This window comes from Neolamprologus brichardi, chromosome 14 (genome assembly GCF_056152115.1).
Source record: "Neolamprologus brichardi isolate AB-2024 chromosome 14, ASM5615211v1, whole genome shotgun sequence".
NCBI classification, from domain to species: domain Eukaryota; kingdom Metazoa; phylum Chordata; class Actinopteri; order Cichliformes; family Cichlidae; genus Neolamprologus; species Neolamprologus brichardi.
The window spans coordinates 30,675,979-30,700,690 of NC_142117.1; the positions used below are offsets into that span (position 1 = coordinate 30,675,979).

Below are 24,712 nucleotides of genomic sequence, written 5' to 3' on the forward strand. Positions count from 1 at the left end.
TAATTCAATTAGATTATTATTATTGTTAGTAGTAGTAGTAGTAGTAGTATCAGTAGCATTTGCGTTATTAGGAATATCAAGGGTTAAAAATTCAAGCGGTCTTTTATTTTGAAGTGCCATTGAGTTCCGGTGCGCGACGCGCGAGGTTTGTTTTTGTCGCGTGAACGTGCTAGCTAGCAGGCCGAGTTTTTCTTGGCTATTCCCTTTGCATCGTATTTTTCGTTTTATTGTTTCTTTACATCATTATATTACGAGATATATCGCGACATGAAAGTGCACACTCTTGAACGTCGTCATGGTAAGTCTGAAAAACGTTAAATTCACTTTTTGTGGGCTCCCCCTTATTTGACAACGGTAGGCTCTCAGTGTAAAATAAAATGTTTCTCCGTAAAGTTTTTTTGCTTATCTAAAACAAACGTAAGCTAACGTTACTCACTGTTGCCCAAACAGTTTCGCTGTCACGGTAGTTTTTAGGTAATGTAGTTGAATAGCGGCTACGTTGTAGTGTGACTGCCTACCCTAGTAAATGTACACCACAACTTTATTCTGAAACTCGGACACCTTTCTGCTTTTTCATTCAAGTTATGTTACATTCACATTCCAGGTATCAAGCTGTAGTACAGTGCAGTCACTGGAATGGATTTGCCCTTAAAAAACATGTACGAGACATTCAAAGATGAAATCTGGAAAGGTAGGAAAACCTATGCAACATCAAAAAGCTGTGATTTTGGTCATCGGTACTTTTTAGACGCCCGCAAAAACAGTTGTATTCTGAATATTATAAGTAGAAATGAATTGTACAGATTTACCTTTCCCCTTTAAATCGGTTTGTGGCTTGTCGACTTAATGATGAGTTCTTACCCATTATGAACATTTTAGAGCTGGGACCACTGGATCACAAATGGTTTGACATACTGACTGCTCAAACATCAGCGAATGAGGGCAGCGGCTCTGATCAAGATGAGCTATGTGCCAATCAGGAGGGACATTTTAAAACCCCTTTAGACAAAACTGCAGTAGACAGTCAGCTGTTTTCTACTCCAAAAGTTTTCAGACACAGTCGAATTGTGTCACCTGAAATAGAGGATGAGCAGTCGTTCTCTACTACACAAGGTAATTCATTCAGATTTTAGTATTTACTTATTTATACTGTAAATCTCCAACATGTTATTTAAACACTTGCTAAATAAAAATATAGGTTTCTGTTTTGACTTAATTGCGATCAAGAAGCTGCTGTAACCTACTTATTCTTAGATTAAATCTAAAAATATTGTTTCTCTGTGATACTTCTTAGAAAATGATACATTGCCATGGACGGAAACACAAAGTCCATACGTGTTTCGGATCTCAAAAAAGGGGTGAGTGCAACAATGAATTATCAGTGTTTAAATTCAGAGTTGCTATATATACTGGCATTTCTATGAATGGTATGGGTTTTGTTTTTTTGGTTTTTTAAGTGATTAAATAATTTAAGTAGTTGTGTAATTAAATCACAACAGGAACAACAATAACTGATTTTAATAAGGCATACTGAAAAACCGCCTTATTTTGTGATAAGGGGGGGGGAGGGAGCTATTTTCATGATAATTTTACAAGAACAGCTTGGCTTTTTATGTTTTTCCAGCTATTGGCTGTTTTTAATGTATGTTTTGTCGTTTTTAGGGTTCCTGATACAAAATATGAGGAAATCCAACCTCAGAGTCAGGACAATTTTGGTGAGGTTAAAAATAATTTTTGTCTCATTTACATGAATTGCATACAGAAGCCAAGACTTAATCATAACTGCTTAATTTGCTTACTTCTACCATATTTACAGATCCACTTGATACCCCGCATAAATCTCCAGTACGTATAGCATATCCAATGATTAATATTTTTCTGATAGTATTTAGAATGTAGAAGAGTGAATAAAATTAAATGTACCTATCTTTATGTTTTTGTTTTGATTTTTGTTTTTAATCATACAGATGAGCTATGCCAAGCATATTTCTGAAAGTCTTGGTGCACAGATTAACCCTGATATTTCATGGACCAGTTCTTTGAATACACCACCCCCTGTTCCATCTACCCTGATTTTGTGTAAGCCAATAGCAGACTCGCTCATTTTAAACAACTGAAAATGTTATATAGAATAGAATAGAATAATGTTCATTAATTTTTGTCTCCTTTTAATCTTGCAGCTAAAGTTGATGAGAGTCCCTGTCCAGTGAGTGTTTCTGCAGACAAAAGTGTTGTTGTGAGTACTCAGTCCGGCACAAATATACAGCAAACCTATCTTTATCTATTATTTTGATGAATGTCACTCAATGTTGAATTACTGGTCCTGCTGTATTCACATTCTTTAAGTGGATATTCTGAAATTTGAACATGTTAAGAATGGTTGAATTGATGATTTTATGTGTTACTAGAAATCAGAAATTCTTCTTATTATATTACTCTTTATAACATATTACAAGCAAAGAGGTGCAACATTTCAGATTTCTGCTGACAAAGTGTTTTGTCCTCTTACCTTTTCCAGTTTGTACGGAAGCTTTTCCCTTCTCTTTCAAATCCTTCCAGAATTGTGGTAGCACCACCTAAAAATGATAATATAACTACTGATAACCACGGTACTGACTTCTCTTTTTTTAGTATCACATTAACTGAAATGGTGAATATTTGTGAACTAACTATGGCTCCCAACAATTTTGGCTGACATGCTGATTGTTGCTCTGTCATCAACAGATGCTGTTTTGCCTGAAGTTGTTTCCTCCCAGACTTTATTAACGCAGAATGGGGGTATTTGGCAACAGATACTGCGGGGTGCTAATGGAGATGGCAAAATGACCAGTGCTCCTGATGAATTTCAAAATGCTTCATCCACTTTCCTCGCCAACAGTAGTTCAGCACTGAGAAAAGTGAAACCTGACAGAATCAGACGGAAGCAATTCAAATTAAGTGAACATGACTGCAGCTCTACAGATATCTCAAAAACAAACCAGTCTAATGAAGAGCACAAAGCTGATGAAGAACATAGCACCGTTCCATTATCCCCACCTGCAAAAAATGGAAGCACTGGAATCAGCCAATGGTCTCCATTGAATTTATCTGAAATTCTCCCTTGTACTGCAGAAAATAATATTTTAACAGAACTGCAGCCTGACTTTGATTCTAGACAGCTTGTCAGGCCACCTATGAAAATCACAGACACTGGATTAATTAGGAAAAAAAGAAAATTTGTTTATACTGTTGAGACTTTGAAGCCAAAAGTTAAAGAAAATGAAACTAACTTTCAGAAGATGAACACATCATCAGGAATTCCAGATACTGGTAACATATTTAATTATTAAAAATATATGTATATTTTTCGGTTAAAAGTGTTTTTTTGTTTTTTGTTCGTATAATGACTGAAAAATGTTTTTTTTATCACCATGCTTTCTTTTAGGACCAAAACTGAGTAGTAAGCAGTCAGAAGATCCCCCAGATGAAGCAAGCTGCTGCAGTAATGAGAAGAATGCAGAAGAAAAATGTACTTTGGAAAATTTGCCTTCATCTGTGCAAGAAAAAGTCCAGGATCTTGACATGTCACAGCTTCACAAAGATTTTGCACAAGACTTCAGCCAGATTTCAGACTCTGGTAGACCGACTAAAGGAGTTGCAGAAGATCAAGACCACTTCTCACCTTCAGCCTGTCTGTTGGCCATGAAAAAAGCTAAGCATCAAACAATTCAAGCAAGCATTCACCATGACTATAACAGCATCAGTAACACAGGACATACGTCTACCACTAATCAAAATTATTCCACCAATGAAGGCACCATAAGTGACAGTGGTTTCCAGTCTGCTGTTGCAGATATCACTCACACTGCATCTTCTTGTATTGTTCCTTGCTCAGAAAACACTGGATCAAAAACTGATATTCACAGGACTACTCCTTTTCCATCTACGCACAGAGGAAATGAAAAATCCCAGCTCCTGGAAAGACAGACTACAGATGGCGAAAGAGAAGGTCAGTTGGACATGGAGAGCACATTAACACAACTGCCAAGCAGTCTAAAAGGAACTGATGATGGCCTTAACTGCATTCCACAAAATGGTGAGGTTCATGGCAGACTGCTAGAGAAGACAAACATTTCTCTTCCACCCACCCATGCATCAGGATTCAAAACGGCTTCAAATAAAGGTATACAAATTTCCTTGGCCAACCTGGAGAAGGCAAGGCATCTCTTTGAAGAAAGAGATGGCGATCAGCCCACCAAATGCAACAGTGCCACAAAACGTAAAAATAGCCAGAGCAATGGATCCATGAAAAGCACAGTTTCTGTATCAAATCAGCAACCTTCTGTAAGCGAAATATTTGAGGGTGGCAGCTGCCACTTAACAGCTTCACAAAAAGCTGATGTGACAGAACTGTGTACTCTCTTGGAAGAAGCAGATAGCCAGTTTGAATTTACACAGTTCAGAGGTGCAGAAGTAAAGCAGCCTTGTCAAGAAAATGCCTGCTTTCTAGAGAAGACTGACAAAGACCTTGATCCTGATTTTCTTGCAGGCATAGATTTTGATGACAGCTTTAGTTCAGATGCTGAAAAGCACTTGGCAATAACTGCCATGCCTGACAAAATGACCTGTGTGGTAGATGAAAAAGCAAATGGTGGGACATCAAACATCACTGATAAATCCACCGGTGTATCAGTGTCGAGTTCTGTTAAAAGAGAAAATATCTCTGCTGGAGAGGGGCTTTCCTCTTCAGAAGACATTCCTGGAAGAAATAATTGGCTTATGTCAAAGAAGCAAAAAAGTCTTGACAGAGCTGAGCATGGTGATGCAAGCAAGATGGAGAAACCGAACCCTTTAATGCTTAGTGTTACCTTTAAGACTGCAGGAGGGAATGCTTTAAGAGTTTCAAAAACATGTCTCAGCAAAGCTAGAGCTTTATTTGCTGATTTAGAGATTAATGTGTCAGATCTGAATATATCAAACAAACAGGCTGCTGAGACTGATGCAAAAACCAAAAGGATGTGCAATGTAGATTCTGAAACGGCTATAGCCGATTTCAAGTTCACTCTCAAAGACGACTGCCACGTTGAAGAGAAAACTTGGAGTTGTTTTTCCAACACCAAACAGCCTGTCTCTGCATTAAAACAGGCCAGAGACATGCAAGATAAAGATACTACGAAAAATTTTGAAAACTGCAAAATGGATGCCATTACCATTTCTGAGGAACATGCCATTGTAGACACAGAGTTTGAGAATGTAAACACTGGACTAAGTGGGTCACATCCTGATGATATAGAAATGGAACGTGTTGGTTGTAACACTGTGCTGGAATTTAAAAATCCAGTTTCTTTCCATGAAAACTCATTTTCCACTTCAAAGCTTCTACCATGCCCAGCATCAAAGAGTATTGATTCCTCTGCCATCAGTGAATTGAGCAGTGGTGATGGATTCTGTACAGCCAGTGGGAGGAAAGTATCCGTGTCAGCTGATGCAATGAAAAAGGCTAAATGTCTTCTGAATGACACTTATTCACTTGAAGACACAACCAAAAAAATAAGCCAAAAAGAAAATGTTTTAAGAACAGCACAGTTCACTGCTCAAAATAAAGAATCTATTCCTAAAACAAGTGGATTTGACACAGCCACTGGGAAAGGAGTTTCAATTTCATCCACAGCTCACAAGAAAGCAAAATGCCCGTTGAGTGAATCTGATAAAGTGTATCATAAAATCAGTGCAAAACCATCACATTACAAGATTCCAGTATATGGCCCACCACCCAGCAATGTAGGATTTCTTGCAGCCAGTGGAAAGAAAATAGCATTTTCCTCAAAGGCCCTTCAAAAGGCCAAAGCACTTTTCAGTGACATCAGTTTCAGTGCAGACAGCCCAGCTGGTCCTCACCCAAAGAACGGTGACAAGAAAAATGACAATTGTGAACATCCAGACAAAATGCAGAGTGGTTTGACCGCAGAGGGAGAAAACGTCCATGTCTCAGAGAAGCACATTTTAAAGGACTTTGAAGATTCTGTTTTAACAAACGCTATGCAAGAGAGAGTAGACTGTGATATAGACGTTAACAATGGTGAAAATATTATGCATACAAGTGGAAGTGGCAGTGACTTAGGAATTGGACCAGATCAAGGGGTGACTTCAAACATTTCTGTAGAGTCTGCAAATAAACAAGTGAAACAAAAAGACAGTTTGCCACTACAAAGTGGTGGATTTGGTCCAGTAAATGGAAAGGGAGTTTCCATTTCATCTGAAGCCCTTAAGAGAGCAACATCCCTGTTGGAGCAATGTGATGAAGTGAACACTAAAATCAATGTTAATCAGTCACATTTGAAGACTTCAGTTTACAGCCCACTCCCCACAAGTGGTGGATTTCATGCAGCCAGTGGAAAGGCTTTGACACTTTCATCCGAGGCCCTTCAGAAGGCAAAAACTCTTTTCAGTGATATCATTTCCAGTGCAGAGAGTCCAGTTGTTCCACACACACGGAGTATAAAACATTTTGTAAAGTCTGGAAGTGGATGCACTGAGGACAAAAACAAACAGCTAAAAAAAGAAGAAGCCAGTTTCCCACTACAAAGTGGTGGGTTTCAGACAGCGAGTGGAAAAGGACTTGCTATTTCATCTGAAGCCCTAAAGAAAGCAAAATCCCTTTTGCGTGAATTTGATGAATTGGGTGATAGAAGTGGAAAGCCATCATGTTCAAAGACTCCAGTCCCAGAGAATGGTGGATTTCTTGCACCCAGTGGAAAGCCTATGGGACTTTCATCTGAGGCCCTTCAGAAGGCTAAAACTCTCTTCAGTGATATAATTTCCAGTGTAGAGAGCCCACATGCAAAGAACAGTGACAGAAACCATGACAATTGTGAACCTATGGCGAAAATGCAGAGTGGTTTCAAAACTGCAGGCGGAAAAAAGGTTCATGTATCACAGAAAGATCTTCTGAATGCAAAACATCTTTTGAAGGTCTTAGATGATTCTGTTTTAACAAAAGCAATGCAAATGGCAGAAGACTGTGATATGGATGTTAACAATGGCATTTCAGCAAAACACAAAAGTGTAGCACCTATGGTTGGAACAGGCAGTGATGAGAAAAACCTTCCAGAAACCAGACTACAGCAAAAGGCGACTTTGGGCTTTTCTGTAGAGTCTGAGAAAAGATACACTGAGGACAAAGACAAACAAGCGGAACAAAAAAATGACACTTTGTCGCTACAAACAGCGAGTGGAAAAGGAGTTACCATTGCATCTGAAGCTCTAAGGAAAGCAAGATCTCTGTTGGGTGAATGTGATGAAATGGAGGATAAAATTGGTATAAACCCTTCATCTTCCAAGATTCCAGTTCATGACTCACTTCCTCAGAATGGTGGATTTCGTGCTGCAAGTGGAAAGCCTGTAGCACTTTCCTCTGAGGCCCTTCAGAGGGCAAAAGCTCTCTTTGGTGATACAAGTATCAGTGCAGAGATTCCACATGCAAAGAATAGTCACAAGAAATATGACTACGGTGAAATACGGAAAATGCAATGTAGCTCCAAAACTGTAGGAGGAGAAAAAGTTAATGTTTCAGAGCAAAACCTTCTGAAAGCAAAACATCTTTTGAAGGAAGCTGATGACTCTGTTTCAAAAAAGGCAATGCAAGAGGAAGATGGTTTTACTAAAGATTGCAGTATGGATATTAACTATGGAATTTCAGTAAAACATGATAATACATTGTCTATCAGTGACATTTCTAAGGACTCAGGAAATGGATGTACTGGGGTCACAAATGAACACATGAAACAAAAAAACACTTGGCCCCAACAAAGTGTTGGATTTCAGACAGCAAGTGGAAAAGGAGTCGCTGTTTCATCTGAAGCTCTGAAGAGAGCCAAAACCCTTCTAAGTGAATGTGAAGGAGTTGAGGATAAAATCAGTATAACAGCACCACGGGGCAAGATTTCGGCTCATGGTCCACCATCCAGGAGTAGTGGTTTTCTTGCAGCCAGTGGTAAGCCTGTTGCACTTTCATCAGAGGCCATGCAGAAGGCGAAAGCTCTTTTCAGTGATATTAGTCAGAGCAGAGACACCCCAGCTGTTGCACACACAAGAAAGAACGATAAGAAAATTGATGCTCACAATGGAGAGGAAACACACTGTGGTTTCAGCACTGCAGGGGGAGTTAAAGTCCAAGTGTCCAAAAAAAGTCTTTTGAAAGCAACCAGCCTTTTCAAAGAATTTGATGATGGGGAATGTCATGATTCCCTGTTATTTTCAACAAGCCCACAAGACAATCCTATGCCAAATCTGTCAAAAGTAGAAGATGTGGAAGGACCTTCGGGTTCAAACCTCACCACAGCCTCTGACAAGTACATGTCTACCAAGGGAACTGCCTCTCTTGTAGTTGAATCTGTGCCCTCCTTGCAAGAGTCTGACCTAAAAGTTGAAAATTTAAGAGGACATGGTTGTACATCTGTCAATAACAAGGCAGCTAAAGATGCATTTAAGTTTCAGGAAGACACCATAACACCATCTGGGGCAGGCACTCTGCATGATTGCCCTGAAGAGGAAATGCAGTGTCTGCTGGACTATGAAATAAATAAGGAGAGCAGTACCAAGGAGTCTAAAGTTTTAAAACCAAATCAGTCTTCAGTTCTTAACTTTCAGTCACTTAACCTTACTGGTTGCACAGAGACCCAGCAAAAATTTCTTGCCCAGGAAGCTCTGGACTGTACTAAAGCTTTGCTAGAAGATGAAGGTCTGGCTGACCACAATCTCTTGATGACTTTAGAAAATATGCCACTACAACATAACACAAGTGCCAATGGGTGTGAAGAGAGTGAAAAGAGAAGAGGGAAAAGATCAGTGGAAGACACAGAAATGAATGGTAGGTACCTGCATTGCTACTCAGAGTTTAAGTGTAATATTTTTATTGAAACTGTGCTGCTATTTTCAAAACTTATTTAAGTAATTTATTGATGTTTTTCAAGCAAATTGCATTAATACCTTTCTTGCAACTTAGGATTAAGTTGTATTGCTTACTATTTGGATTTTTTTTTTTTTTTTTTTTTTAAGAAAAGTTAAATGATACTTTATGACATGCAAACCATTGTTTTCAGATGAGTAAACATGCCTGAGCATAATTAACTTTAAGCCACAGCTATGCTTTGACAATAATAGCCTTCTAACTATTTAGGTCAACCTCCCCTAAAAAGACGGTTACTGGAAGAGTTTGACAGGAGTCTCGTGGATTCAAAAGCTTCAACTCTCCACCCAGTCAAAAGTTGCTCCAATGGTAAATTGTTAGCACTATGGCACATTTTCTGAGAACTTTTATTTTGTGTTATTCATTAAACAACTATTTGTATTTTTCCCTAAATAAGGTTTAATGAAGGACAGGGGAGTTTTTAAATACAGCACCTCCCTTTATCCAAACATTACTCGGCCGCACAGGTATGTTCCTGTTGAAGCACCATGTTTTCAAACAGGTTAACAAAATTATAAGCTTTTTCTGATATGTCCTTTCTTTTCTTTTCTGCAACAGTGGAAAAACCTATGTGGAAACTAGATTCCAAAAGACACAAATACAGAACTCAATGACAGGAGACCCCAGGAGCAAATCAGCACATTACAAGACATCAGCATTTGTTCCTCCATTTGTCAGAAATGCAAAGACAGAAACCCATAAGAATATGGTGCTCAAGGACAGCATAAGAACACCTTTGGCCTTTGTTCCTCCATTCAAAAAACAAAGAACTATTGTTCAAGAGAGTTCCTGTAAAGCGCATGAGGGGGAAGACAAACACCAAAAACCATTTGTAATGTCATCTAACAGCAAGTGTTTTGTGCCGCCCACTAAAAAAACACAAGGCGCTGCGGATGGAACTGCTGTGGCTGCAGCTCAAAGTGACGATATGAATAATCAAAGCTTACCTGTTGACTTCAGGTCTGTCAGTGCTGTTGGAGAGACATCAGGTGTAGATGGCACATGTTCAAGAAGCCAAGGTGCAGTAAACAGTTTGAGCTACATCAGTGTAAAAGTTTCTTTGTGACAGTTTAAAAAAAAAAAAAAGCTGTCTGTTTGCAGATGTATATCAGAATCTCCAGAACACTGAGCTGGCACAGGATATGCAAGACATGAGGATCAGGAAGAAGAAGCGCCAGAACATTCGACCTCTTCCAGGGAGCTTGTATCTTAAAAAAACATCAGGAGTACCCAGGATCCCACTAAAAGCTGCAGTGAATGGAAAGATCCCAGGAAGATACACCCCAAAAAAGGCAAGGCTGTAACTGTCACTGGGTTTTTTAGCATTTTTAAGCATACTTAGATTTCTTTGTTTTGGTTTTAAACACAGACTGTGAGACACAAATGTACTTGTTTTTATTTTTCAGCTTTATGGATATGGAGTCCAAAAATATGTTTCCAATATCACCAGTGAGAATGCAGAATCTTTCCACTTCAGCCTGCTGCAGTTCATCAAACTAGAAGCCTTTGCAGATGAAGGTGGAGTTCAGCTTGCTGATGGAGGATGGCTGGTCCCCAGCAATGATGGGACTGCGGGGAAAGAAGAGTTTTATAGGTATTACTGAATCACACTTTGTGTTAAATGAATCATAGTGAAGTAATCAGGTTTAGCAATACAATATAAGCTTAATATACTAAATATCTCGTCCTTATATGCCCACAGAGCTTTATGTGACACCCCGGGTGTGGATCCTAAACTGATCAGTGAAGCATGGGTGTACAATCACTACAGATGGATTGTGTGGAAGCAGGCCTCTATGGAAAAATCTTTTCCAGAAATAGTGGGCAGCCGGTGTCTCACACCCGAACAGGTTCTCCTCCAACTTAAGTACAGGTATGTGCAACTAAAGCTTGCTCAGATATTTATGCAGTTGTAGGTCACTTTTTAATATGTGTATCTTGTTGGCAAATAAGTGTTGTTATGCTTTTCTAACTGCCATTTTGTGTACGGTATTTTACAGGCAAAATAAATTTTGAAAATATAGACTTTGCAGTGAATTACACTTTTAGCTAATTATGCTGAATACAATGGGATAATGTTGAATAATGTTAAATGTGGGATACAAATGTTGGCATCTACCTAGCAAAATAGCTGCTAGGTAATTATTGACTCAATTTAATGTATTGGTAAATGGTAAATGGCCTGTATTTGTATAGCGCTTTTACTAGTCCCCCCTAGGGATCCCAAAGCGCTTTACACACCCAGTCATCCACCCATTCACACACACATTCACACACTGGTGGAGGCAAGCTACAGTTATAGCCACAGCTGCCCTGGGGCAGACTGACAGAAGCGTTTTCTAAAACATATTCTGTTTATGTCAGATATGATGTAGAGGTGGACCACAGCCGCAGGCCAGCTCTGAGAAAGATCATGGAAAAGGATGACACGGCAGCCAAAACCCTGGTTCTCTGTGTTTGCGATATCATCTCCAGGGGTCACTCCCCAAAAACACAGAGTCACAATGACACCAAAACCCCTCACAGTGCAGATGCAAAGGTTGAAACTTCAGCTGCACTCATTTGGCTGACAGATGGTTGGTATGCCATTAAAGCTCAGCTGGATGAACCTTTGACTGCAATGGTTCACAAAGGTCGACTGGCTGTCGGGGCCAAGTTGATCATCCATGGGGCTCAGCTGGTCGGATCACAAGATGCTTGCTCCCCTCTGGAGGCGCCTGAATCTCTGATGTTAAAGGTAGTCTAAGACAGAGACCACAACTTTTATCTCTACACAACACAACCAGAAAAGAAGGTGTCTTACTTCCTCTTCATGTGTTTAGATCTGTGCCAATAGCTGCAGACCTGCACGATGGGATGCTAAGCTAGGATTTCACAAGGATCCTCGGCCATTCCTCCTTCCAATCTCCTGTTTGTATAGCAATGGAGGTCCAGTAGGATCTGTTGACATTGTTGTGCTGAGAAGCTATCCCATGCAGGTGTGCACTGATATATAATCACTGTTAGTCAGATTTTTGGGTTTTATCCTTTTTAACTCTGTCTAATATTTATTTCTCAGTGGATGGAGAGGAAGCCAGATGTCAGTGTTGTATTCCGTTCTTCACGTGCAGAAGAGAAGGAGGCGAGACGATACAACAGTCACAAACAAAAAGCAATGGAAATCTTATTTGCCAAGATTCAATCTGAATTTGAAAATGAAGAAAAAGGTAAGGATCAGGTTTACAACAAGTTCAACAAGCTGCTACAGTCTGAAATTCGATACGTTTTTTATAAGCTTTTATCTTTAGGGAGTATCAAACCACAGCGGCGAAGAAAAACAATCAGTCATCAAGAAATTGCAAATCTGCAGGATGGAGAAGAGCTGTATGAAGCAGTGGGAGATGATCCGACTTACCTTGAGGTAGTAAAACATTTGCTTTACAGATTGTTGGCCTAATTTCAGCTGTGAAGGGTTTTAGTATATTACTTTTCCCCTCTTAGGCTCATTTGAGTGCACACCAGTTGGAGGCCCTTCATACCTACAGACGCTCTTTGATGGAGAAGAAGCAGGCTGAACTGCAGGATCGATATCACCGTGCTCTGGAAGCAGAGGACAATGAAATAAACTGCCCCAAACGAGAGGTTACACCCGTGTGGAGACTCTGCATTGCTGACTCCATGGAGCAACCCGGCAGGGGTGTGTCTTCATTTGTCTTCTTGTTTGACTCTTTTTTTATAATTACTGTAACTTGCGAACTACGGTGTGCTAACTTTTTTTTTTTTTTAATCTTGGTTTTAGTTTACCAGCTGAATCTTTGGCGACCTTCCTCAGATCTACAGTCTTTACTAAAGGAAGGCTGTCGATTCAAAGTCTATAACCTCACCACTTCAGATGGAAAGAAACGCAGCTGTATCGAACCTGTTCAGCTCACTGGGACAAAGAAAACACAATTTCAAGAGCTCCAGGTACTGTAGGAAACAAACTCCCTTTAGCACATGTGATTTTTTTTTTTTTTTTACCGTTTATAAATCAAACATATCATTGAAACTTTTGTAATATTTCCATTCAGGCATCACATGAATGGTTGTCAACATACTTCCAACCAAGAGTTTGCACAAATTTTGTGAATCTTCAAAATCCAGATTTTGAGCCACTGTGTGGAGAAATTGATCTAGCAGGATATGTCATCAGTGTTGTAGATGGAAAGGGTAGGTGTTTTTTTTTTGTTTGTTTGTTTGTTTGTTTTATACCTTGCTTTTCTTACAACTGTTTGCATAAAGTTCGCTGAAAAGTCTTCTTCTTTTGAACACAGGTTCATCTCCTGCATTTTATTTGGCTGATGAGAAACAGAATTTTGTGAAAGTTCGCTGTTTCAGCAGCTTGTCTCAGACTGGCCTAGAAGACGTGGTAAAACCACGCGTCATATTGGCTCTGAGCAACCTCCAGCTCAGAGGTCAGTCAATGCATCCCACGCCTGTTGTGTATGCTGGAGATCTGACAAGTTTTTCTACAAATCCTAAAGAGGTTCATCTACAGGAATCTTTCAGCCAGCTTAAAACTCTGGTCCAGGTACGATGCTAAAATCAAAACCTTAAAAGCTGCTGATATTCTTCAGAAACTGCTCTCTCTCACAGCAAAAGTGCTCCGTGATCTGCATGAAGTCATTTGTGTTAGCTATAATTTAATCAAAGCACAGCTGTAATTGCAAATGCCGAAAACTAGCAGTAAAAATTTTTTTCTTGCTCACTGAGTTCACCTTTAAACAATGCTAATCTCCTCAGTACTAAAAATTGTTTTGTAGAAAATGTAATAAAGTAGTGTACTAACATATTCCCTTGTTTATCTTCATCTCAGACTTATTTGAATGCAATAAAATGTTAACATTTTCATCACTTTTGTTTTCTTTTCAGTGTCAGGAGAACTTCTTTGTAACTGCTGAAGAGAAGCTTTCAGAATTAGTCAGATCAAATGGCCTTAGCTCCAGCTCCTCTCCAGCTCTCCAAAGACAAACACCAGCTTCTCTAACAGACAGAAGACAAGACATAAAGTCAAGTGTGAGTTTAACTTCATGCTGTGGTATCTGGTGTTTTTCAGTATATCTGTTATAACATAATGTCATCTGGTAATATATCAGTTCTAAGCCCATCATCTTTTTATACAGGTGATTTCTCAGAAGCCAGGCAGAAACCTTGGATCCTTCACACCTGTCGGCAGGAAGTCTCCTACACCAACATCTTCAGCAGAAAAAGATCCCAAAAGCCTGAAAAGGAGGAGAGCACTGGACTATCTGTCTCATATCCCGTCTCCGCCACCTCTTTCCCATCTGGGCTCAGTGGCTTCTCCATGTGTAAATAAGACATTCAACCCACCTCGGAGGTCTGTGACACCAAGCACTTTAAAAACTGTACAGACACCATCTCACAAACCCGCTGACTCACTAGGAGAGGATGAATGGGTGAATGATGAGGAACTGGCTATGATTGATACTCAGGCACTGCGTGTTAATTTAATCTAGATACATACCACTGTGTGATGACAAACACGCTACAGCTTTTCAATTGACTGAATGTAAATGTTAAGGTTCCGTGTGTTTTTTAGGGTTTTTTGTAGACTTGTTGGCCTCATAAAATGGGGAAAGTAAATATTGAAATCATGTCACTTCACAATGTTTTACAGTTTTATACTTGTTTCTGTGAGGTTCCTGCATTCTGTGTTAAATAAATTCAGAATTTTATTCTAGCAGTTTTGTTCTGTGGGTCTCTGTTTTTGCATTTAAAGATGAACACCTTCAGGGTTGAGAAACTGGTGGATTCTTGTAGAAATGTATTGTTGTGGGGGGGTTCTGCCAGGCTCTAGTACTGTGCAAAACTAAATACATCCTTACTGCCTTCTTAGGAATTCAGAAGGGAAGTAGCAGCTACTTGCTGTTAATGAACTGTACTTGATTAATTGACCATCAACAAGTCTGAGCATCTATATAAAAGTACAGCTCGGGTTTGCCAAATTGCATCTGAAATAATCACATAATATAGTTAGCTTGCATTAATGAATGCAACCAAACTTCAATGAACTGAAACAATGTAAAGAAGATATGAGAGGCTGATAAAGTCATACAGAAAAATGATTCCTCTAGGCTACAAATGAGCAAATTCCTTTAGTCATTTTAATGGTTAAGTGGGAACAACTAATTAAGGGTTATTAATTAAGGTAAGATTTGTCAGTTATGTCAAACTGACAAATATTGATTTATTTTTGAAGCTTTAAAAAAGGTTTATAGGTACAAGAATACAGTATAACTTAAAGAAATTCACCATATAAAAAAGTTTGTAATAACCACTTTGAGTGATCTTGATTCAAAGCGTTAAGTATTTCACCATTTTGCTACACCACTGGTGATTAGTTTGTGGAGATGTCACAAGTATAATTCAATTTGATTTAGCTGTTTTCTCTTAACTGTAATGTTGACTTGGACCTCTTTTTTTTTTTTTTAAATTCTGGTCTCTCTCTTTCTTTTTTTTTTAAATTTAGGTATTTTCAATAGAAAGGTGTCAGGAAGCAGTTTATAATGCAGTCCAGGGCAGTGAATAGCAACGGCTCACATACGCTATAGAAACGCAGGCATATAAAATACAGCGGGACTCGGTAAAGTAGTTACTGCTCTTTGTATCCATTTTTGTCACTACCCCGTCGCCTTTCAGTCCCACTGGTGTCGCTCACGCAACGAGTGGCCAGGATGCCTGCCATTAATAAGAGAATAGAAGAAGAAAGTCACTTCCGTAAACACAAGGCAAGTGCGATTTTGAATCTGCACACCGGTGTATTGTTAATGTGGGTTTCCCCTGAATTTATGCATCCCCAGTATGAACGGTAGGCAACCGTAAATATCGACAGTTACTCTATAACTTAACGTTTACGTAGTGAACAATTTTGTTTATTTATTTATTTATTTTTCTTGTCTTCTGTGCAACTCGTGTTGTGGCACGTTAGCCAAAGGTTAATGGTTGGCAGAAGACATGGTTTCGAGTTTAGCTGATTAATCTACGGTGTGTGTAATCATGTGCACTTGTATTTACATATAAACCCAGCCCAAAAAGCAAGGAAAATGTGTTTGGTGGATGTATATATTTTGTTACAGTGGTTATTGACAAAAAAAGTCTTATACCGCTGGAAAGTCTGTTTATTTCCCTTTAAATTTGAAAGGAAAATGGAAAAACTCGCCAAATCTTTTCTGCCAAAGTCAAGGGTCTTATTCTGCTATTGACTCTTAGTTTGAGCTTCTGGCACCCCATGTGCTGACAATCACGTGCCTTATTGGTGCCTGATTATCAGCGCCTGTGAGCATGGACTCTAATGAGATTACTCCTATCGCAGTTGGATCATAGAGACAGACTGTGGATAAGATGCAGGGAACTTTATGCTGATTGGATAGGGTAACGGCTTTTCGTGGAAACAGTGTGATGATATGGAGTGTCATCTCCCTCACGGTAAAAAGAAGGCTTGTCATCACTGGAGGCAGTCTTAGTGCAGAACGGTTCCACAGTCTGGAACTAACCTTTATTCTCCACGATCACAACGCTCACCCTGACAGAGCGGGGTTTATCAAAGTCCCATTAAATATTTTTGGGATCAGCTTAGGTTTTGTGGGCGTTTGTGCCAGAACGACCAACACAACCACATTGGCTGACTTGTGACAAATGCTGGTTGACGAATGGGATGGCATCCCACAGCAGTGTGTGACCAAGCTGTTGACCAGCATGAAAAGGAGATGGCAGGCTGTTGTGGCTGTGTATGGTTTTCCACATGCTACTGAGGCTCCTGTTTGTTTAATTAATAAATTATTGAATTGGCAAAATGCTTTCTTTCTTCAGACTTTAATCATCACACTCCAGTAAATAACACCAAACAAGAGACAGAAGCAGAATAAGATGTGTGGCATCAGATTTTTCATGGGTGCAACCCACATATTCGACTCTTCTGCTCAACCCAGAAATGCCTTTTCCTTACAAATGCGGCACCATTTCAGGTCAAATAAACAAGCTTTCCACAAGCATAACTCTTTTTTTTGCCAAAAAGCATTGTTACAAAGAAATAATCAACCAAATACTTTCCTTACGTTTTCTGCTACGTTTATAAATTGGCATAGCAGCACTGAAAAATCTATAAGATAAAATAAAGCAAAAATAATAAGAATAGGAATAACATGCAGTATTATTATGTAGTATTTTTGTGGTGTTTCAATGTTGTAAGTATTCTAATCTGTTTTCATCCAGATGTCTCAGCCTGAATTATGTTGTACAACCTCTGATGCCATAGAAACATCTTGTGTGAGTGAGGATAAAGAAGCTTGTAAAGATGACTCTGCTGACACAAACAGTAAGTGTGTGGGCACTGACGGTGGCGCTCCAGACAGCAGTGTCAGGGACCGCGTGTTAAGGGAGGTAGGATTCACCAGCTCTGCCTTCATCGGTCCAGCATTTCCTCCACAAACAACTGCAGCCGAGTCGGTCATTGAAGACTCGCTGAGTGAGTTTTACAAAGAGCTTGAGAAGATCAATACCCCTGATGGTGCTAATGGTAACCCAGGGAAACAAGATGCAGCTTTTGATCAGCCACTTGTACCTACTAAATTACCCACCAGCAACAAAACTCAGGATGTTCCTGAGGAGAAAATTGCTAACATGAGGGACTTTGAAGAAACAGATGGCTCCCAAAAAAGCAATGGAAGAAAACAGCCTGCATGGCCTCACTGGTATCAAAATGAGCCATACAATCCCAGGAGGCAGAGGCCAGGCCCGGAGCTGAGCTCTCCCCAGTGGCGTCATCCACAACCACTGGACAGGCCACCACACCCAAGATTTCAGAGCCCACCATTCCCTCATCAACCACCACCGCATGCATTCCCAAATCTACAAAACCCACCACCACATGGGAACCCTACCTTTCAACATCCAAGCATGGCAAACCGCTTTCAAGAGGAGCTGCGGTTTCCACCTTTTTATAGATTCCCACCTCCAAATGTTTCCAGACACCCTTCTCAGGGATTTTATGGAGGTCCTCAACATCAGTTTGACAGGGATGAGCATGGCTCCAGCTATGATGGACACTCAGCTAATGAAAATGTCAGATGGCTTAGAGATAGAAGTGAAGAGCTCTCTCAGTTAAATGAAGATTATGACAGGCTCCAGAGATGTGATTCAGAAAATGAACCTTGGGAGCGACAGCACTACTATCAGCCGCGTGACGACACACATGCATGCCATTCAGCCCTGGTGCTGATCTTGATGCGGGGATTGCCAGGATCTGGGAAATCCACATGTGCCAGGTAAATCTGTGTGTAATCTTAATTTAATTTCGATCTATTTATTCTTATCTGAAATTATAGCTTAAAAACAGCAGTTTGACACCGATTGTTTCCCACAGGGAGCTGCTCTCCACTGGCCCCAGTGGGATCATTTTGAGCACAGATGATTACTTTGCACACAAAGATGGCTACCACTATGATCCTAGTCTTCTTGGAGCAGCACATGAGTGGAATCAGAGAAGAGGTATTGACTCATTACAATTTCAGTCATTTAATACGAGTAAAGCAACCACAGTGCCTCTGTACTGTAGTGGTTTACATATTCATCTGACAAAAAGCAAGATCCCCCGGTCTATAGAGTATTTTAAACGAATGAGCCACAACATTAACACACTCAAAAAAGAGACTAAGGCATTTACACGGTCTCCTAAACCTCTTTGATGAGCCCAAAGCAGTTGGTAACCAAAAGGATTCACTGTTAACTTTAATGGTGCCTGATATCACAGGAGACCCCTGGAAGTCCCTAACTGGTTAGTGTTGTTTTTTGTGTGGGTTGGCCTACACAATTTTCAGGCAGGTGGTTTTAATGTTGTGCTAATGTGTGAGTGTGTTTATTTGAAGAGATGTTTCAGTGGCCTAGCTATCCAGCATTTAAAACAGAAATGTTAAGTAGGTGACCTTTTCACTGATAATGTGTGAGCAACATGGGGGCGAGAAGTGATTGTCGAAAAAAAAAATCTAATTAAATGGAACATAAAACAAATTAAACATTTTGGTTTAGAAACAGTTTTAATTTTCTTACCAGAACTTGTCAGAATCTTTTCTTAATCTTCTCAGCTAGAGGTGCTCTTCATGATGGCCAGTCTCCCATTATTATTGATAATACAAACATTCAAGCCTGGGAAATGAAGCCATATGTCAAAATGGTAAGTGGCCATACTAAATATTTATTATTATTGTTGTTGTTGTTTTTATTATTAGTTAACATTTCATACCACTTTCACTAATCCTTCGAATTTTCCAACTCCTGCATCAGGCTTTGGAGAGCGGATACAAAGTTGACTTTTGTGAACCGGACACCAGATGGAAATATGATCCTTACGAGCTGGAGAAGTATGATTTCTGACTCATGATATTAAAATGCTGTTAGACATAGTTTAGACTTCACATTCTAACATTATCCTCTTTTTTTCTTTTTCTTTTACCTCCAGGAGGAACAAACACGGTGTTCCTCAGGAGAAGATCGCGCAGATGATGGACCGTTTTTCTATTCCCATATCCATAGACATTGTCATGAATTCAGAAGAACCGTTTCATGTGAACCAGAGACGTCGACCAGAGCAGCCGCAAATGATGAGGAAAAAGCCAAATTTACATAATTTCTAAGACAATTTAACAGCTTCGTAATTTACCTTGTATGACCATTTTTAGTGTAAATATTGTGATTTTTATAATTTGTGCCTGTTTTTAATATATTACTTTGTATACTGTAATTTTTCATAAGAAAAGAGAAAAAATATTTTTCTGAGGAAATTAAAATCTGCAATTTAGTATGTAATAACAGATTTTTACAGTATGCGTATTCTTCACATTACAGAACAACAGTGGAAACCAGGAGTTTGCTCTGTTTTAAATTTATTTTTTTTACTCATTTACAAGTTGTTACAATTTTTGGAGAGCTTGATCAGTGATTTATCATCTTGGTTGTTGTTCTCTTTCTTTCTTTCTTTCTTTTTTTTTTTTTTTTAGCTAGAAGTTGTTTTTTCCTGCAACATACACCAATAGGCAGATTTTCAGTGCCAAAATAGCCAAATATAAACATTGATATGAATTTTCTTTTTTAGTTTGTTACACTGATGTTAGTGTTGTTCTTACATAATTAAAACATTGTTGGTCCAGGATCAGTGTTGCAAATGACCAGTTCTGTTGTCTGGGTATTTAGTTACCATTAGCCAAGAAGCTAGCTAATGCTATTAAAAACTCACAAGTAAACCAATATGAGTAGCTAAATTTGGCTAACAGCAAAAATAGCTTGATAATATATTGTTATATAGCATACATTAATAAAGAAAACACTTGAAGTGCTTTCTATTTGTTCCAGAAGACAGTTTTACATAAGCAAATGTTGATGCAGGAACAACACCAACATGGGAATATCACACACAGTGTGTCTGTGTGTATAAAGAAATTTAGTCGATTCAAGTATACCCTCTGATTTTATTAGTTTGCAGAACCACCTTTAGCAGCAATAACTTGATGAAATGATGAAACAAATCTGCTCGAAAGAGTAAAGTGCTTGGTATCGTTGTTCTGTTAAATGACAGAATTTCAAACAAGCTTTAACCGTGAGACAGTTGACCTCACAGCTGACTCTAGAATACTTTGGTATACAGAGGAGTTTTTTGTAAACTCAATGACTGCAAGATGCTGAGGTCCTGTGGCTTCCAAATGAACCAACTCACCCCTCTGCCACCCTGCTTGACAGCTGGTGTGAGGTGTTTGCTGATATGCTGTGTTGGATGTTCATCAGTAGCGGCTCTATAATATCTGCATTTTTGTCTTACTTTATGTCTCCAAACAGAGAGACAGAAGTCCTTTGGTTTTTCAGATGCAACTTTGCAAATCTAAGCGGTGTTGCCATATTTTTAGAGAGATGAATGTTTTTTCAAATAATTTCAAATAAGCCATACGTGTTCAGTCTTTTTATATTATACTACCATGAACTTTAATATTTAACTTGCTAACTGGGGCCCGAAGAGGCTGAGATTGAGCTTTTTTGGAGACTGCAGACTGCCAAACTGCTTTTATTGAGGTGGTCACACTTACTGATTGGTCAGTTAATCAAGTGCATTCAAGCAGCAGCACCTGGCTGCTAAATGCCCTCTTATTTCCTATCAAAGCAGTAAATATGTACTTAGTTTTTCACAGGACTACACACAGTCCTGTGAAAAACTTACTTTTCTTTTTTCACAACTAAACTATACAGTAACTTCCATGTGATGCATTTTTTCTGTTTTAATGTCTTTGTGAAAACTCTATTTAATGCTTTTTTAGGGTAAATATTTTATGGCAGCTAGTAGAACAGTTTCCTAGCAGAAGAGCTTAAGCCTTAACAAAACAGACTGATTTGAGTTAAAGTGTTGGTGCATAATGTTTGAAGCCAATTGAAATTTTCTAATTTGAACAGGATGGTTCCTGTTTTTCTTCTGTTCATAGTGGTTATTAGGAAATCATTTCCTAAGCTGTGCTGAGTCCAAGTGATCTAAAAAAGTGTGCCTGAAGCTAAAATGAGTGTCCAAAAAGTCAGAGTTAAACAAATCAACCTGATAAAAATCTAGTGTTTCTTGTATAAAACAGATTCTTTGTGTTTCTTTGTTTGGGTGCATGAAAGGATGAAAAAGAACCTCATCTTGGCTCCTGGTAAACTTTTAAAAACATGTTTTTTTAAACAAAGGCCTGTAAATTGTAATCAGCATAAACAAATACTAACTCTGTCAGTGTGCAAATGGACAATATTATTTCTGTCTGCTGGCAGACTCAAAATTGGTGATCCTGTATTGTGTGTGCTCATTTGTGAAAGCGAAGCAGTAATAGGTAAGCCTCCAGTTAAAAACTGTTGCATCTTTGTAAGCACAATATGCCTCACGGACAGTTTGCCAAAGCAGAATAACCCATCTACAGCTGCTGCAGCCAATTACTGTAGGGAAACATTGAGTAGAGACCCTATTACTGTAGAAACTCTGATATAGCGCTAAACACCAAGTGTGGAGAGGTCTTTGTCTGATAGCATTCAGTGTTCATTACTGTGTGTCTCACAGGAAATCACATTTCACCCCACTGTTCCTGCTGGTGCTCATTAATGCGGCACAGAGGTGATGTTTTGTTGACTCTTTTCCCCCAATCGTTGTTGTGTGGGGAACCAGAAAGTTTTTTCTACACCACAGACTATAGTTAAATGTGTGTCTGCGGTGTTATACTGGTTGAAAATTTTATGTTTTTAAGAAAATTATGTCGTGTTTTTGGAACTGGGACTAACATGGGACAAGTTGGTATTTGTCTTTGGGATCTTCATGTGACAGATCTGGGTTAACTTTCCTGTTTCTCTGCTTCACATTTTGCTGCACTGTTGTATGCTTAAGAATAGCATACTGATAATTGGATGCACATAAACTGAGATTTAACCCAAATGCAGTATGTGCTGGTATGAGTTAGAGAAAAGGATCAGTGAAGGGTGAAGAAAATACCAGCGAATGAGAGTGGGCAAAGGATTATTGTCCAGAATGAAATGCCACTGTGAGGTCACACTTTTTACAAAATATTAACTAAATAATAGGAATCCACGTGACTGGTTTCGCTGGTCGTAGTTTTAATTCTCTTGAAGGCAGTGTTTCCGACTGATGCTCTTCCAGTCTTAAAAATATGTGTTTAGGGTTAGTTATTTGTTTTTTAGACTGCAGTATTCAGCATACTGCTGTCTGCAGCTTCCTATCTTTTCTGTAGAGGGTTTTTAACGCTACACCAACTTTTTGCATTTTATAAATTTTGGTGTTAAAAATTTTCCACAAAAAAAATAATGCAGGTTGATGTGATATGTAAGATATGCAATAATCTCTCTGTTTCAGTGTTTGTGGAAGTTGTAAGACTGAATCTAAGTCTTGCACAAGCTTCATTTTTGATTTTTGTAAATGATTGCCTTATTTGTTTAAAGGGTTATTCTACACAGAACTACAAAAAATGTCAGGGCTAAACTGTGAAAATAAGTGGAAGGAAGGAAACCCATAAATTAGATTTAACTGGTGAATAAAAGCTTATTGAATTTTAAAATGCAGAGCTGGCCTCAAGTATGTTCAGTATTTAAAAAGGCTAAGCCGTCCTGTGAGTCTCCCTAAGATATAATCTGACCTTGAGTCAAGAGAATCAATAAGGAGGCCCTTTAAAAGGGGATTTCAAATGGATTTGCTTTCTGTCTTTTGATGTCAGTGCAGCCCTGTCTGCAGTGAAGAGTTAGCAGTATTTGACAATTTAGCCTATTAGATTTTCTCGCAAAATGGGTGCCCGGGGCAGAAGAACAAGATGAAAAGGCTTTAATGAGTAACTCAAGTCAATAACAAAGAAGAGAAACCTTTTAAATTTAATCTAGACTTTACTTTTTAAAGAGAAATTACACCCTCCAAAAACATTTTCTATAAAATTAAAGGCCCTTTGGTTCCACCCTTGTTAGAATAATAATGCAAACAAGCTTGAATTAGTTATTAAAAGTCTTATCAGACCAGGAAACAGTAGACAAATGTATGTTGTCACAATTCGGCTCAAAATGAAGGCCTCACATAGATAACGTTCATTATTTTAATTAAAGTAATAAAACCAAAAATAGTATGCTTGATTGTCAGCTAATTAATATGTACGCAACGTCTCGGTGAACTGTAAATGAATGAGTGACTGTATGCATGCAAAAATAAAAAGGAAAACCTGAGATGCTCTGTCTGTCAGTATGCCAGCATGGGGTAGAGGAGCAGAGAAGAGCCCCCGAGAGGTTTCGACAGCCCTGCTTTATAGTGCAACCCTAACTAGGTCAGCTTCACCCACCTGTTACCTAGAAGAGATGCAAAGACACAGCCAAGAAGGAAAAAAGCTGGTCTTGTGGCCGTCACTGTAATAGAATAAGATCTTTGAACTTTTAAATCACAAACATCAGTGCTGAGCAGCACAGCTGTCGACTCCCTTATCTTTAATGTAAAAGCTTTGACCTTTGTAATCCTGGAGCTGTTTAACAAGTAGGACCTCGATGAAGCTCGTGTCTGAATGCTGATATGGAGTTATAGGAAACAGTTTATTTCCAAAGAAAAACAAGATTATTCTGATGTCATAAAATCTTGTTTTGAAGGAGGATTGTTTCAGCAGCTGTCTAAAGAGGACCACATTTACGCAGAGATTGCAGAGGCAGGGAATTACATGGCGTTTTTATGATTTCTATTGACATTTCTATTTCATGCTCCATTATAATGGGGCGGAAAAAAGCACTGAAGACTTTGCAGTGCATTGTTCGTTCTGTAGGGGCAGAGTTTCAGTCACTGACCTTCTTCAGGCACACTTAGAAATGATCGTTCTATAAATAGCAGGGATAAGAAGTTATTATGACTGTATTGGTGGCTGGATTTAGCAACTCCAACAAACCCTTATCCAATGGAGTTACAGACCACTGCTGATATACAACAGCACTGGCCAGCAGTATTTAAAAACTACCTTAGAATGTACAGAAGATCAACTGTAACACAATTTGCCACTCAATTACAGGAAGTCAGGAAACAGGAAAACTCATAATTTGAGCAGGAGTTACCACACCCACACTTCCTCCTGGCACCACAAAGTCACAGTCTTTAGTTAATAACCAGTTAATAAATACAGCAGCAAGTGTTGATACAGTCTGTAGGGAGCAGGCTTGGACTAAAAGATGCTGGCTTAAATCAATGAAAGGCAAATACTA

The 24,712-nt window shown here is 39.0% G+C and overlaps 2 protein-coding genes across 2 annotated transcripts; both read left to right on the forward strand.

Moving 5' to 3' along the window:
• Nucleotides 1-165: 165 nt before the first annotated feature.
• Nucleotides 166-14,650, forward strand: brca2 (BRCA2 DNA repair associated). Its single transcript, XM_087851107.1, has 27 exons — nucleotides 166-298; nucleotides 605-691; nucleotides 880-1,113; nucleotides 1,295-1,358; nucleotides 1,663-1,715; nucleotides 1,817-1,845; nucleotides 1,968-2,079; nucleotides 2,181-2,236; nucleotides 2,519-2,609; nucleotides 2,725-3,309; nucleotides 3,425-8,848; nucleotides 9,158-9,256; nucleotides 9,345-9,414; nucleotides 9,506-9,966; nucleotides 10,049-10,239; nucleotides 10,354-10,541; nucleotides 10,650-10,820; nucleotides 11,312-11,684; nucleotides 11,770-11,925; nucleotides 12,006-12,153; nucleotides 12,235-12,347; nucleotides 12,428-12,623; nucleotides 12,726-12,892; nucleotides 12,997-13,135; nucleotides 13,240-13,496; nucleotides 13,838-13,981; nucleotides 14,089-14,650. Exons 2-27 carry the CDS (start codon nucleotides 637-639, stop codon nucleotides 14,440-14,442), a joined length of 9,930 nt encoding a protein of 3,309 aa, XP_087707233.1. The 5' UTR covers nucleotides 166-298; nucleotides 605-636; the 3' UTR covers nucleotides 14,443-14,650.
• A 1,032-nt stretch (nucleotides 14,651-15,682) lies between these two features.
• Nucleotides 15,683-20,123, forward strand: n4bp2l2 (NEDD4 binding protein 2-like 2). Its single transcript, XM_006796571.3, has 6 exons — nucleotides 15,683-15,794; nucleotides 17,198-18,249; nucleotides 18,348-18,472; nucleotides 19,066-19,154; nucleotides 19,265-19,341; nucleotides 19,440-20,123. Exons 2-6 carry the CDS (start codon nucleotides 17,198-17,200, stop codon nucleotides 19,612-19,614), a joined length of 1,518 nt encoding a protein of 505 aa, XP_006796634.2. The 5' UTR covers nucleotides 15,683-15,794; the 3' UTR covers nucleotides 19,615-20,123.
• The last annotated feature ends 4,589 nt before the right edge of the window (nucleotides 20,124-24,712 follow it).